At 41.0% G+C, this 16,314-nt stretch overlaps 1 protein-coding gene and 1 pseudogene across 2 annotated transcripts in view; one reads left to right on the forward strand and one right to left on the reverse strand.

Moving 5' to 3' along the window:
• Positions 1-1,807: 1,807 nt before the first annotated feature.
• Positions 1,808-2,353, reverse strand: LOC120233803 (annotated as a pseudogene).
• Positions 2,354-3,976: 1,623 nt separating this feature from the next.
• Positions 3,977-16,314, forward strand: part of RNF10 (ring finger protein 10) — a 35,137-nt gene continuing 22,799 nt past the window's right edge. For both annotated transcript variants that reach the window (XM_039230581.1, XM_039230652.1), the window contains exons 1-2: positions 3,977-4,155; positions 14,969-15,165. In XM_039230581.1, the coding sequence (XP_039086512.1) occupies positions 3,999-4,155; positions 14,969-15,165 (354 nt within the window). In that variant the 5' untranslated portion in view covers positions 3,977-3,998. The remainder of the gene's footprint in view (positions 4,156-14,968; positions 15,166-16,314) is intronic.

Here is a 16,314-nt window from a genome sequence, read left to right on the forward strand (position 1 = left end):
TACCCGAAATCCCTTCTCTGTCTTCTCACATTGAATATAGAATTCACCAGAAGTGAAGGGACCTTAGGAAGAGCCCCCAATCACGTCTCAGCAGCCATGTCTCTGAGTCTTGTCCACCAGCAGTGCAAATTCTAGCTCACAAGATAGCTAGTAACTCTTGTTTTCTGATGCAGAAGGAGGAAAATGAGATACGGTGTGGTTGCAAGGCAGATTACAAGGTCAATTCTCTCAAACTTTGATGTGCCTAAGAATCACCTGGTTTGATATTTAAAATGCAGATTCCTGGGCCCCCAATACCAGAGATTTTGAATCTGTAAATCTGGGATGGGTATGGGGAATCTTTACTGAACAAACTTCTCTAATGATTCTGATGCAAGGAATTCGTAGACCATTCTTGAGAAATACATGCTAGACAACTCTGAAAAATAAACAGAGGAAAGGCTGTTCTTTGGTCTTTCCCAAACTTAAGAAGTTCATAAATGGGAAAGAAAGCTCTCGAGGCTAGCGAGTCAGACACAATCACCACTCACCCTCCCTTTTCTACAGTCTCAAAGCTACACTTCTGGCGCCAACTGGCAGAGCATGGATGTTTACTTCAACCCCAGATTTTCCTGTTCTTTTTTTATAGAAAGGGTAATGTAGACCATCTTGCGCAAAAGAGGATGGAGGTGGTGAGTTTTACTTGGGTTTCTATGTTTCTACTTTGATTCTCTTTTTAAATGTATGTTTCCTGTAAATATTTCACAAGGAGAAAGCGCCAAGGACCCTGAGAAACTATTTTGAAAATGAAAAATCTCTTCTTGGTTTAATGTGTAGCCTGACAGATGGACACCCACTGCTTTCTTTTGGAAGAACTGCACGGGTTTTTCCTCTTTCCCTCTCTCTTATTTTTAAGAGTGATAGAAGGGATGATTCATCCATATAATCAGAGTTCTCACATCGTTGTTAAAGGAAATAAAAATTTATCAGGGAAACTTAGTATATTTTCCATATCTAGTCATATATAAGGATGGACCTCAGGATTTGGGGCTGTTCCTTCTAGACATCAGAGTAAGTTTTCACACCAACATTATGTATCTGTTCTCTCATTTCAGTAAGATTTGTGGGGGAAAAAACTGCAAAAGGTGAAGCAAGACAAGCATTTTAAGGAAATTTAAAAACAAGAGATTAGTATCTAATCTCTTAATTGAAGTTAAAACTTAATTTCAAGAAAATTGATTGAATTATTATACAGTGTTTACTAATGCTTTGTATCACATGCGATGACAAATGAGCCAAAAAGGATCCAATTAGAGGAATTCCAGAATTTTGTCTATTTGTTCAGATGTGACTGCTGAAATTCCACTCATCCTTCCATACTCAGCTCAAATGACACCTCTCTGGGAAGCCTGCCTCTACCCTCCCCACCTCTTTGTACTTCTCTCCTAGGAGTCTTTTCTACCGTGAGCATTTTGTATTAACTTTAGCTCTCTCTCTCTCTCTTTTTTAAAGGAATTAGAGGTTTTTTTTTTTTTTTTTTCAGTTTACTTAGAAAAGAGAGCATGCGCATGCATGCATGTGCAATTTGGGCAAGGGCAGAGAGTGGGTGAGTGAGAATCCCTGGCAGGCTCTGCACTGTCAGCCTGATGCAGGGCTCCAATTCACAAACCATGAGCTCATGACCCCTAAGCTGAAGTCAGACACTAAACTGACTGAGCCCCCCAGGTGCCCCTATTATAGCTCTCACTACCATTTTCCATTTTAGTTTTCTTGCTTGCTTGCTTGTTTTCTGTGAATGATATGTTATTCAGTAAGTTTTGTTGACAACTTAAACTGGGAATTCAAAATTAGCATCCTTACCAGTGAGCTTGTTATAGACAGGAAAAATTTCACCCTTGTGTTCCACATCATTCTTCTATGCTTTATCCAAATGAACCTTTATGAGCTGGCTGCCATCCAGTTTCACACGGATTCTCTTGCCCACAATTTTACTTGGGAAGACTAAGCTCTCCAGGATTGCATCGTGCACAGCTGTCGGAGTGTGGAATGCTTGCTTATTTTGTGTACAGCTTTTTTGAGTTGGGTCTTGCAACTCTGGGCAATAAACACATCGCACTTCCCACTGAAGTTTTTCTCTAGTTTACTTATTAGCTGGACTTGGATTTTCTAGAAAGATTTAAGTTGAGGAATGTACACAAAGATTATAATGGCTTTCTGGCTATGACTAACTTAAGTTTCCTTGGCTCTTGTTATATTTGGTTCCCTTAGCTGGGCCTTGAGTTTTGTGTTCATCTGCAGCTCAAAGAGAGTCTAGAAGGTGCTGGACTCATCCATAGCCATTTGGCTTCATGATACTGGAGCGTGAACTGAACATGGCCTTGTCCTTGGTGAGCACTGGCCTAAGCACTGTAGTTTCCTTTTTGCTTAATTCACGTAGGAAACTTTGAGTATATTAAAGACCTCGATATGAATATATTTTGGCATTCCTTTTGCTCAGCACAGTGTCTGGCATATAATAGGTTTCTAACTAGCTGAGGTTAGTCTGAAAAATTATTTGTTCATTTCTTTAACAATGTTTGTATGTGACCCTTTGAATCTCAAACTGCTATGGTTGTAAGAATCATTTAAAATTTTCCGAAGTACAGATGGATGTGACAAGATTTCCTAAGTTGCAGTGTCCATATCTGTAAAATAGAGAACTACTTATCTCATAGGTAGTTGAGAACATCATTTATTAGCTATGTGACCATGGGTAATTGATGGAAGCTTTTTGAGCCAGTTTCCTGGTCTTTAAATTTCTGTTAATGTGAGGATTAAGTGTGACGATCCATATAACACACAGTGCAATGCCTGTTAATGATAAGCACTCAAGGAGCGCCTGGGTGGCTCAGTCAGTTAAGTGGCCGACTTCGGCTCAGGTCATGAGTTCGAGCCCCGCATCAAGCTCTGTGCTGACGCTCAGAGCCTGGAGCCTGCTTCGGATTCTGTGTCTCCCTCTCTTTCTGACCCTCCCCCGCTCATACTCTGTGTGTGTGTCTCTCTCTCTCAAAAAAAAAAAAAAAAATTAAGAATTTTTTAAAAAAAATGATAAGCACTCATAATGTTATTAACAATGAAATGTAATATTAACAATGACTTATATTAATAAATGGTTTGTTAATAATGAAGTGAAGTTGTGTATGAGGAAGTGTTGTAAAGTGATATTAAATGTAAGGTTATTTTCATTATTGTTATTATTAGATAAAATAAAGGCCATGAATAAATTGATATGAATGCTAGAATAAGAACTATAAGTTAAACAATGAGTAAATAAAAGGATTTCACAGGTATTCTAATGTTTGGATTCGTTGTTAGTAGTAGTGCATATTATAATCATACACATTTTTAGCGAGCGTACTAAAACTAAAACGTGAACTACAAGTCCCATCATCTTTTCGGGGGGAGGCGAGGTGCAAATCACGGGGCCCGGATGTACATAGAAAACTACATTTCCCACAGGGCTGCACTCTCACATCGCCACTATATATATAGTCCATCCGGGTTCTTCGAGATGCTGTTTGGCGACTCGTCGCCATTCCCGGAGCACCTCGGCCTCGGCCAAGAGGCGAGTGTCCGTCGCTGTGTCGGAGACACCGGTCCCCGACACCCAGACAGCCAGCCCTCTCCCCTGCCCCGCGGCGGGAGAGCGTGTCCGGCCGGCCGGCGGGGCTCGCGCACCTTCCCTCGACTCCCCTTCCCCCGTAGCCTCCGCCCCGCCAGGCCCGGCCCGGACCTCCGAGCCCCGGCCTCCTCCTCCTCCTCTGTCACCGCCGCCGCCGCCGCTGCCGCAGGGCTCGACAGCCCCACCCGCTGCTTCTCTTTCCAGTTTGAGAAGCCGAGGAAGGAAACAGGGAAAAATGTCGCCATGAAGGCCGAGAACCGCTGCCGCCGCCGACCCCCGCCGGCCCTGAACGCCATGAGCCTGGGTCCCCGCCGCGCCCGCTCCGCTCCGACCGCCGCTGCCGCCGAGGCCCCCGTTGATGCCGCAGAGCTCCCCCAACGCCGCCGCCACCGCTTCCGACATGGACAAGAACAGCGGCTCCAGCAGCTCCTCCGCCTCTTCGGGCAGCAGCAAAGGGCAACAGCCGCCCCGCTCCGCCTCGGCGGGGCCGGCCGGCGAGTCTAAACCCAAGAGCGGTAAGGGCGGGCTCCCGGGGCGGGGGGTGGGGGTGACTGCCCTGAAGGTGGGGGAGGATGCTCGCTCTGGTGTCTGCTGGGTTACCCAGGGACAGCTCCGCTTTCCACTGTCGTTCTTCTCTTACTCCCCTTTTCCAAGCTCCCATTATTTAAAAATTAACACTTATGAACACTGTACACAGTGGTTTATGTGAATCCTTGCATTATCATTATCCTTGCATTAATACTCGGAAGAGATTGATGAATTAAGTGCTACTTTTATCCCCAATTTGCGGATGAGGAAACTGAGGTTCACAAAAAGTAAGGTCACCCAGCTAGTGTGTGCCTCATAGCAGGCCCTACTACCCGGATCTGCTTTGTCTGACTCACCAGTCCACGCTCCTAAACCACTAAGTTGTTTTACCCTTTAATGTTGAATTAGCATTGGATAGTGTTCAAGTTTAAACAGGGGAGGGTGGGGCCCAAGGACTTTTCAAACTCAAATTTCGTATTAATAACCTGGCCCAAGATCCATCCCTCTGTTGAAGAGGAGTCGTCGTTGAATGGCTTTGTTCACTGTGGAGTTGTGGTTAAGAGCAGTAGCTGTGATTCAGTTTTTCGGATTTGCTAGACGTTGAGTGTCTGGATTTCCTTTTTTGTAAAGGTGGAGATAGTAAGAATTAAGTAAATTATCTCAGAAAACAAATGAACTAAGAGCTTAGCAGAGTACTTGGCAGCTATTATGCACCAGACACCCATCATGCCTATTTCCCTGTGTTAGACTAGAGTGTATCCTTTTACAGGGAAGGTTTTGTTATTTTTGTAGTCCACCTTCTCAATATTAAGTTATGACTATCATGATAATAGTTACCATTTATTGAGGGCTTACCATGTGCCAGGTACTGGGTTAGGTTTGTACATCTGTTATCCGTACTCCAGTTATTAACCTGTCCAGCAAAGTGGAATTATTCATCTCTAAAGAAGGAAAAGGCTGAGAGGCCAAGAGTTTAGGAGCTGGCAACCCAGTTGAGTGTTCTCCATCTTACTTCAAAGCTCATGTACTAATCTCTGCTATTTCATACTGTAATTATATTGGCAGTAATAGGAAGTTGTTTTCAGTGGGAGTGGGGATATGTGGCAGACAGGGGAACATTTTGAATCCCCAAAAGTAGAGTTCCAGTTTAAAACTTTTTAAGATTGGGGCCCCTGGGGGGCCCAGTCGGTTGAGCTTCCGACTTCAGCTCAGGTCATGATCTCACGGTTTGTGGGTTCGAGCCCTGGGTCGGGTTCTGTGCTGACAGCTCAGCGCTTGGAGCCTGCTTCTGAATCTGTATCTCCCTCTCTCTCTGCCCTTCCCTTGCCTGTGCTCTGTCTCTCTCTGCTTTTCAAAAATAAATAAACATTAAACATAATAAAACTTTTTAAGATTAAAACATTGTAAGGCTAATTTGAGTTCAGAATTGATCTCCTGGATAGAGCAAACTTGTTTACCTGGTATGCTGAGGACTTGTAGAAATTGCTTATAGAATGCGGGTGGAGGCCAGGTGTCTCCATAACAAACAAATGCTAATCAAAGCAGGGATTAGTGTGGACTTTAGGGCAGCATTATGTAGATTAATTTTGGGGTTTTGCACATGTGTAGCTTTATCACAGATCCCTCCAGAGATAGAGAGTAGCCAGGCCTCTTGACTACTGTTGGAACTGCTGGTTTAGTGTAATCTGAATATTTCTCATTGTAGTTGGTAAATGACCTTACCTTTGCACTCAATTCTGAGACATAAAGTTAAAGATTATGGTTTTCTAGCTATCTGAATGTTTTTTCTTTTTTTTTTTAATGTTTTATTTATTTCTAAGAGAGAGAGAGACAGCGTGAGCAGGGGAGAGTCAGAGAGAGAGGGAGTCACAGACTGAAACAGGCTCCAGGCTCTGAGCTGGCAGTCAGCACAGAGCCCGACGTGGGGCTCTAACCCACGAACCGCAAGATCATGACCTAAGCGAAAGTCGGACGCTTAACCGACTAAGCCACCCAGGCACCCCATCTAGCTATCTGAATTTTCAAGTAGTTTTTCTGGGGTTCCTGTTTAAGCCACTGACATATGCCTTCACTTTATCCTGTAGTGAGGCAGTAGAGAAAGTTGGTGACAGTCCAAACAAGAAAACTGAGGTATTTAAGGCATTTTTGTCCCTGACTTTGAATTTTGATTAGTAGAACTAACTCTGATTACCCAACAGGATGATAGAGAATTCTGCTGTAGTTTGACCGAGAAAATATTTGTCAGTGTTAAGGTTTCAGATAGACTTGTATAGAATACTTACTGTTGGGTTCATTCTGACTAAAGTGATTTTTTAAACAGTTAAATACTGTAGAATACTCTTAAAGCATTTGTTTATCTTCTTAATTGAAAGCTTCTGAGGAAGGAAATAAAAACTCTTTTAAAGGATTTCTTCTGGGTTTTATATACACCAAGTGCCTCTGATAGCATTAGTTTTTTTTTTTTTTTTTAATATTTTTATTTATTTCTAGGAGAGAGAGAGACAGCGTGAGCAGGGGAGGGTCAGAGAGAGAGGGAGTCACAGACTCTGAAACAGGCTCCAGGCTCTGAGCTGGCAGTCAGCACAGAGCCCGACGCGGGGCTCGAACCCACGAACCGCGAGATCATGACCTAAGCGAAAGTCGGACACCCAACTGACTAAGCCACCCAGGCGCCCCTGATAGCGTTAGTTTTTAATATGTTTGTTAGAAAGTTTGCCATTGCCAGTTCCTACTATTCTGGCCACTGCTATGTATGTTCCCTTAGCAAAAAGGAAGGATAGATTTGTAGCTAAACAAAGAGTTCATTAGCCGTAATTCACTGCATGCATTTAAGAACAAATCAAAGGTTGGGGCGCCTGGGTGGCTTAGTCAGTTGAGCGTCCGACTTTCGCTTGGGTCATGATCTCGCGGTTCGTGGGTTCGAGCCCCGCGTCGGGCTCTGTGCTGACTGCCAGCTCAGAGCCTGGAGCCTGTTTCAGTCTGTGACTCCCTGTCTCTCTGACCCTCCCCTGCTCACGCTGTTTCTCTCTCTCTCTCCTAGAAATAAATAAAAATATATTTAAAAAAAAAAAAAAAGAACAAATCAAAGGTAGAGTGGGTAGAGATTAAAAATGGCTTAGGAAACTCTGGATATTGGCATTTAAGTTTGCACTGAAGGGTAGCATATGCTACCTTAAGAACATTACAGCTAAGGTCGATGCTGCCATGACAGATATCATTCAGGACTTCTTACACAGTGATTCTAGATGGTTGCTCTAGCAAAACAGTAGACTCAAATTCAGCATAATTCTGTAAAAGGTTTCTGTAGTATTTCAAAAGCTGAGTCAATACTTCTTGTACTTGATTTTGCAGCAAGTTGTTGAAAGGACTGAGTTGAAGACAGAAAAGTGTTAAGGTGAAAAGACAGCTTTCTTTTGTCAAAGTAACAAGAACAAGTGTTGCTTAGATTTTAAATACTTAATTCCCCTTTCCTCTCCCCCTACCTCACATGAGGAAAAAAAATCTGTTCTCTATTCTAAACTGTATGTCATGAATGGTCGTTTGCTTCCTATCTACATGTTTAATATACTTGAGTCTTTGTTCCAGCAGTTGGCTTAAGTTTGCCCTTTATGCACACAGGAAATAGGTAAATTTGGCTCCTGGGATTTACTTGATCTTTTTGTTTGGCCCAGTGGCATACCGCATTTTCTTTGCCTCGGCTAATTGCTTCAGACATTCATATAACATTCCTTTCCTTGGATATATTTCTCTAGCTTTGTTCCAATAGGGCTAAGATGCAGTTCTAAGTCCATTTGGTGTGAATACCCCTGGAATATAGACCAAAGGAGAAAGGTGTGTTTGGGTTTAGGGAAAGTCATTTAGAAAGAGCAAAGAAAGTAAAAAGAGGCAAGAGATTAGGTTGTTTATGGACAAACAATGGACCCTGGCCCAGAACCAGGCTCTTGCCCCATTCCCCTGGGTGGGGGATGGTACTGCCATGGAGGTTAAGGGAAGGTCAGGTATTATGAAGCAGTTATTTTGAGGTTGGTGATATGAAGCGCTATCCTGACACACTTCCTCTTATTCCGGTACCAGGAGCCAGGTTACTCGTGGTAATCTGCCTTGAAGAATACTTCTGAACTGTAAATGGACCTGGAGGTTTTGATGGCTTTGAAAATTGAGGTGACTCGAAGCCTTTAATAAAAACCACTTAGAGGAGTTGCAAGAATTTCTGGGCCTGTTGGGTGGAGTCCTTGGTTTATATGGCTTTGTTGGAAGTCTAGTGGGTGCTCTTTGACAGGAATGATTTAGATTTATTAATAATAGGAGGCTTCCAAATAATAATGGCAACTCGAATGCCAACCACTCTGGTAGGCATTTTACAGAAGTTTTTTCTTAATCTTCATGACCCAGTGAGGAGGCATGCTAGAGGATAAGTCCGATTTCATGGACAGGAAAACCGAGGAGGCTTTAAAGGGGTTAGAGTGATTGGTTCGAGTGAATTCTTTTTTTTTTTTCTTTAATGTTTTTATTTCTGAGAGAGAGAGAGAGAGAGAGAGAGCGACTGAGCAGGGGAGGGTCAGAGAGAGAGGGAGACACAGAATCTGAAGCAGGCTCCAGGCTCTGAGCTGTCAGCACAGAGCCCGACGCGGGGCTCGAATCCATGAACCGTGAGATCATGACCTGAGCCGAAGTCGGATGCTTAACTGACTGAGCCACCCAGGTGCCCCTGGTTCGAGTGAATTCTTAAGAAGTCCTAGGCGATATTTGTATATTACCCTTTGTATAAATTCACTTTAGCAGGTAACTTGGTGCATGTCATTCTTGATACCACTTCCCTCTTCCTTTCATTCAGAATTACTGATTTCAGAAATTAGCTGGATTCAGTTTGTTGTCAGTTGTTTCTATAGTGAGGCCATATGTTCCCCCTCCGGAGGTGCTTGTCAACCAGTCTGAATGATGGTAAGCAACTTGGTTGTGATTACAGCATGAATCAGCAGCAGAAACTTCCTGGCTGGTATTCTGACCTAGGTTGTGCCACCTGTTAGAACTAGAGCTAGAAATGTGGATGATGCCAAATTTTTTAACTGAAAAATTTATGGTCTTTAATTTAATAATGGAGGGAAGAGATTGAGATATGTTTACTGTTATTTGGTAGAGACCTTTCTGTTAGTGAAATGGGGAAGAACTGAGACACTGGATTAAGTTTTCAAGTCTCTTATTGACTCCTGGATCCTGAGTTCTGGATTTGAGCCATTTAACTAATGGGCTTCTCCATTTTGGAATATATCTTGACAGTAGTTCTTGGGCAATTGTTCTCAGCTCTGGCTGTTCATTAGACTATCCTGAGGAACTTTTTTTTTTTTTTTAAGTAGGCTCCGCTCCCACTGTGGAGCCCAATTCCAGACTTGAACTCATGACCCTGGACTGAGATCAAGAGTCAGACACTTAACTGACTGAGCCACCAGGTGTCCCTCCTAAGGATCTTTTTTAAAAATGGAGATGTGTGGAGTTCCTTAGGGATTCTTTCTGATTCTTTAGGTCTGGGTTGGGTCCTTGGGCCCTGGCATCCATAGTTTTTTTTTTTTTTATTTTTTTTGTTAATGTTTTATTTATTTCTAGGAGAGAGAGAGAGACAGCGTGAGCAGGGGAGGGTCAGAGAGAGAGGGAGTCACAGACTGAAATAGGCTCCAGGCTCTGAGCTGGCAGTCAGCACATAGCCCGACGCGGGGCTCGAACCCATGAACCGCGAGATCATGACCTAAGTGAAAGTCGGACGCTTAACCGACTAAGCCACCCAGGCGCCCCTGGCATCCATAGTTTTAAAGTCTCTGCCAGTGATTCTTTTATGCAGCTAGGATTAAGAACCACCACTTTGAAAATTAAAACTTGAAACCAAGAATATTTCTCCTAGAAACTTGACTTTTTTTTTCTGCTTTTTAAAATCTGAAGCAGATCATCTTCATTGCTATCTCCTTTCAGAGAAAGGAGGACAGATTCTACCCCACACGTTATTCACATGTGTATCCTAGCAAGTTGTCTACAAGACATCCTCAAAACACTACTCTGAAAAATTTTATCTCTGGGTCACAGGCCTGCCTCTTTAGCTGCCTGTTGCCTGGGTCTAGAGATAAGAGCCAGCCTCTCACTTTACATATATAACTTCATACCATTAGGCAGTGGAAGACAAGATGAGGGAGTTGATTCTAGTAACTAAAATTGTGGAGCCATATGTGGTCAGTTGTTGTAATCTGTTTTAGAAATGGGTAGTTCACTGTCCATCAGAGAGCATTTCTGTAAGCGTGATGAAACTGTTTCCTTGTGTGTGTGGTAATAAGTGAAGAAATGAAAACTGCACTTGCTAAGGGCCAGCTTACTTTCTTGAGCCCTCAAAGTATAGAATCTGACTCTACCTAAATTTATGCAATCTATTAGGTACTTGAAAGTATTAGTGTCAAATGCAGTATCATCTGAAATGGTCTTAGGTAATGAGGTTTGGGAGAAAATGTGTTTTCCATTTATGCCTGTTTTCATAAAACCTCATTTGTTCTCATGGTAAAGTTAGCTTGGACTCTGTATCTCTCCAAATGTTCTGTTGATTTGAAATCTTATTAACTAACTCCATAGGTAAGAAAAAATTTCTAAGAGATCTGAAAGTTCACTTTCACCAGAGATGCTGTGTTTGGTAATAGCTGTTGGTAACTGAATTAGTAGGTAAAAGTATAGTTCTTAAATTCTAGTTTCAGAGTAAACTCTAGTCACTTTCCCTAACTGGGATTTACAGATAACTGGTAGGAATAAACCATCTGTTCTCTGTTTGCATTGCTGCCATCTCACATGACTGTTAGCTTGGCTCCTGGGTTGTGGTTTGGTCACATTTGGAGAGGACAGCATACCTTTCATTTATCCCATGGTGGCAACAAACTGTGAAGTGGTTGCTTTCAAAATTCAGATTCTGATTTATCAGCTCACATTTTCTTTTTTCTTTGAGGATATACTCCACCTTGGATTTATTTAGTCTGCTATAAAATAAGCTAGTCATCTTACTTAAAAATAATTTTTTTAGGTACTTAATAGTTTTTTAAATTATCCAGACAGTAAGTGTACAGAACTTTTTGTACACTTAAAAGTCAGAATCTTAGAGGATGAGGTCTGACCATAGGAATCCCTTAAAAGTTCATTTGAGGTATTCCTGTAAACTGGCAGGATTGAGAACCACTTGATTAGGTAAAAGTAAAGCTCCATTTCCCAAAGTTAATGGTCATTAACAGCCTGCTGTGTTGCCTTTCCAGACATGTTTCTGTGAGTTTTATTTATATATGTTTGTGTGTTTTATAAATTTATTGAGAATAACAGTCATATGCTCATTGAAAAATATCTGATATAAAGAAGGTTAATAAATGACCTTTTTTTTTTTTTTTTTTACATATCTGGGGGTACATTATGAACCTTTTTGTGACAGAGTAACAGATGTGATATCCAATGTTTCATAATGAAAATTTATTTTCAGGGTACCTTGGTCCCTCAGTGGGTTGAGCATCAAGACCTCAGCTCAGGTCATGATCTCACCGTTCATGAGTTTGAGCCCTGCATCAGTCTCTCTGCTGTCAGCGTGGAGCCTGCTTGGGATTCTCTGTTCTCCTCTCTCTTTGCTCCTCTTCAGCTTGCATGCTCTCTCTCAAAAACAAATAATAAAAAAAAATTTATATTCATTAGGTTATGAAACCTAATAATGGAAATGTTAAACATTTTTAAAAACATTTTTGTAATGTTTATTTATTTTGAGACAGAGACAGCGTGAGCAGGGGAGGGGCAGAGGGAGAGGGAGAGGGAGACACAGAATTGGAAGCAGGCTCCAGGCTCTGAGCTGTCAGCACAGAGTCCAATGTGAGGTTCGAACTCACAAAGCATGAGATCATGACCTGAGATGAAGTTGGACGCTTAACCGACTGAGCCACCTAGGCGCCCCTGGAAATTTTAAAATTAAAAAAAGAAAAAAAAAATCCCCACCTAGACATTTTTTCCTTTTTTTTTTTTTAAAGTTTATTTTTGTTGTTTTTTAAGTAGGCTCCACACCCAACATGGGACTCAGACTCGTGACCCTGAGAACAAGACTTGCATGCTCTACTGACTGAGCCAGTCAGGTGCCTCTAAAAAAAATTTTTTTTAATTAAGTTTTTAACTTTTTAATTTTTAATTTTTAATTTTTTAAATTTACATCCAAGTTAATTAACATGTAGTGCAACAGTGATCAGGACTAGATTCTTTAATGCTCCTTACCTTAGCCCATACCCTAATTTTTAAATTAATTGTAATTCCATATAGTTGTTTTTTTAATTTTTTAAAATAATTTTTGAAAAATATTTATTCATTTTTGAGAGAGAGACAGAGCATAAGTGATGGAGGGGCAGAGAGAGAGAGAGAGGGAGACACAATCTGAAGCAGGCTCCAGGCTCTGAGCTGTCAAGCACAGAGCCTGATGTGGAGCTTGAACCCATGAACTCTAAAATCATGACCAGAGCCGAAATCAGATGCTCTGATTTCTCAGCCACCCAGGCACCCCAAAATTCCATATAGTTAACATACAGTGTTATATTAGTTCCAAGTGAACAATATAGTGATTCAGCAATTCTGTACATTATTAATGCTCATCATGATAAGTATACTCTTTAATCCCCATTACCTATTTCACCCATCCCCTCACCCACCTCCCCTCTGGTAGCCATCAGTTTGTTCTCTATAGTTAAGAGTCTCTTGGTTTGTGTCTCTCTCTCTCTCTCTCTCTCTCTCTCTATTTTTCTGTGAATTATATATTTTTTAACATAAACAGGATTCAGCTATATTTGGGCGGGGAAACTTTGTAGTTTCTCAGGCTCATGGTCAAATCCTCTTGGCTTTGTAAACCATCACCCTCTTAAAGTTTGAGGGTGAGCCTAATGAATTTCTTCATTAAAAGTCCTGTAGCTTCCATTCTAAGTTTCTGCTTAAATTAAAGCCATTAAATTAGTATGCAGACTTGATTTGGTCAGATTTTTATGTTGAAATAAAATAATATGGAGTAAATATAGATGAATCTAAAACAGGATGGAAATCTTTTTAAAATAAATTTTATTCTGAGATAGAAAAAAAAAAAGACAACATGGAATGGGCAAAGGGACTAGAAAGATGAAGTAGTTTTTTGGCCACAGACTAATTTGGGGACCTTAGGTATTTAAGTGTAGATGGTTCTTCGATTTCATTTTGCTTTTTTTTAAGCCAGTAAACTTCGGCACATGTTAGATGTGTCTGGTCAGGATTCTCTGTTCAGTTCAGGACAAAATAATCTATACAGTTCAGCATCTGAATAGAAAAAATGGAGCAAAGAATACAAACAAGTGCTCTTTATACAAAATACAAATGGTCAGCAGACTGGAAAAGTATTTGCTGCTACTCATCAGAGAAATTAAAATTTAAAAGAAATTATTTTGACCCTTCAGTTTAATAAAGTTTATTCAACTCTGTATTGTCAACAATGCAGTGACCTAGATGTTCTCTGTTACACTGTTAGAATATAAATGAACAGGATGGGGCACTTTCGCTTAGGTCATGATCTCGCGGTTCGTGGGTTCGAGCCCCGCGTCGGGCTCTGTGCTGACTGCCAGCTCAGAGCCTGGAGCCTGTTTCAGTCTGTGACTCCCTCTCTCTCTGACCCTCCCCTGCTCACGCTGTCTCTCTCTCTCTCTCTCCTAGAAATAAAAAATATTAAAAAAAAAAAAGTTTAAAAAAAAATAAATAAAAAAGAATATAAATGAACAGGAACAATGGTTCTAGAAAGCAACTTGAGGATGTGTAAAGGTAATGCTGATCATACTTAACCTGCTGATTTCTCATGAGAATTTGACATAATCATATAGGTATCTGTATAAAGAGGCTAACTAACAAAAAACTATAAACCACTTAAATGTACAACAGTAGAAGATTGGTTATAGTATACTGTAAGCATACTGTAGACAGTGCAGCTATTAATCATTCTTTCGAAGACTAGAGGTAGAGATGTGTGAAAATGCTCATGGAGTAATAGACGACAGTGTATCATGTACGTCTGTCATTTTTGTCAAAGACATGGCAAGTATATAAACTGGAGAGTAAAAGGAAATTATGCAGTTTATAAGTTGGAATTTTATGTGTAGTGCCAAATTTCAAAATTGAACATGCATTCTTATAACTGGAGGAAAAAGCAAGAAATATATATCTTCTATATTTTAATAGTTAAAAAATTTTTTTTACATTTATTTGTTTTTGAGAGTCAGGGAGAGACAGAGCTTACATGGGGGAGGGGCAGAGAGAGGTAGACACAGAACCTGAAGCAGGCTCCAGGCCCCCAGCTGTCAGCACAGAGCCTGATGCCGGCCTTGAACCCATAAACCAGGAGATCATGACCTGAGCTGAAGTTGGACGCTTAACCGACTGAGCCACCCAAGCACCCCTGTTAATTTTTAAAAAGGATGTACATTTTTAGGTAATCTTTACACCTGATGTGGGACTCGAACCTGCAACCCTGAGATCAAGAGTTGCATGCTCTTCTGACTGAGCCAGCCAGGAGCCCCTGTGTATCCTTTATTTTTTTCTTTTTTCTTTTCTTTTTCTTCTTTATTTTTTGAGGGAGGAGAGGGAGAGAACAAATCCCAGTCTCCACCTTGTGAGTGCGGAGCCCGATGTAAAGCTTGATCTCATAAATTGTGAAATCATGACCTGAGCTGAGTCGGATACACAACTGACTGAGCCACCTAGGTGCCCCTATGTATCATTTCTTAACTAATTCTTTACATTTCTTGCTTTCAGATGGAAAGAACTCAAGTGGATCCAAGCGTTTTAATCGCAAACGTGAACCTTCCTATCCCAAAAATGAAAATTTTAGCAACCAGTCCCGTCGCTCCAATTCACAGAAAAGCAAAACTTTTAACAAGATGCCTCCACAGAGGGGCGGCGGCAGCAGCAAAGTCTTTAGCTCTTCTTTTAATGGTGGAAGACGCGATGAGGTATGGAATTTAAGAATGTCCTTTCTAGAACATAAGCATGAGCTCTGATTCCCCCACCTCCCAGTTTATCAGTAGTTGGGGAGGAGGGGAGAAAGAGGTGAAAGAGTAAATAACCAAAGCAGCCTTGAGTAGTTGAGGAATAACTAGGTTTGGAACTCCTTTCTTCTCTTGAAAGTTGTGAAAATTTCCTTGGAGGAAAACGACATCATCATTTGTTGTGAGAAATTGTAGCAAATTTGGGGTACCTTATGCTAGATTCTATAGAAAGTACTTTTTTTTTTTTTTTAGTATTTGTGTTGCCTAAGCGAGCACTAGAAAGTACTTTTTATTATCACTCTTGAATTAGAAGAGGTGCCTCTTGAATGTTTAAGTAATAAAATGACTTTAATGATATTTGCTCTGTAGTATCCATAGCAAAATGTAAGATGCCATATCCTTAGTCCCAAGTACTCTGATTTTAGGAGTTTTCTTTTTTTTTTTTTTTTAAATGTTTTATTTATTTCTAGGAGAGAGAGACAGCGTGAGCAGGGGAGGGTCAGAGAGAGAGGGAGTCACAGACTCTGAAACAGGCTCCAGGCTCTGAGCTGGCAGTCAGCACATAGCCCGACGCGGGGCTCGAACCCATGAACCGCGAGATCATGACCTAAGCGAAAGTCAGACGCTTAACCGACTAAGCCACCCAGGCGCCCCTGATTTTAGGAGTTTTCTTAGATATCCTTTCGGAAGTACATAAAGACTTCTGTACAAAGCAGTTCATTGTAGCATTGTTTGTAGTTGCAGAATCTAGGAAATGACCTAAATTAATAAGGGATGGGTTAGATAAATTATCCTCCTGTTTGAATGTTCTGTACTATGTAACTATTCTAGAATAAAGCAGGTTTAATGTACTCATGGAGGAATTCAGTCACCCAAAGATTTGTCCTTTCATACTGTGCATCAAATACCATGTAGGAGTTTGGAATATAATACTGAGTGGAACACTGTATCTGAGGAGCTTATATTCTAGTTTACAGAGACAATAAGCCATTACACAATTGACCCTTGAACAATATAGGTTTGAACTGCATTGGTCCAGTTATGTAGATTTTTAAAAATATAAATACAGTATAATATGTGTGTTTTTTCTTTTGATTTTCTTAAATAACATTT

This window comes from Hyaena hyaena, unplaced genomic scaffold (genome assembly GCF_003009895.1).
Source record: "Hyaena hyaena isolate Hyena2069 unplaced genomic scaffold, ASM300989v1 scaffold_0, whole genome shotgun sequence".
Lineage (NCBI taxonomy): Eukaryota > Metazoa > Chordata > Mammalia > Carnivora > Hyaenidae > Hyaena > Hyaena hyaena.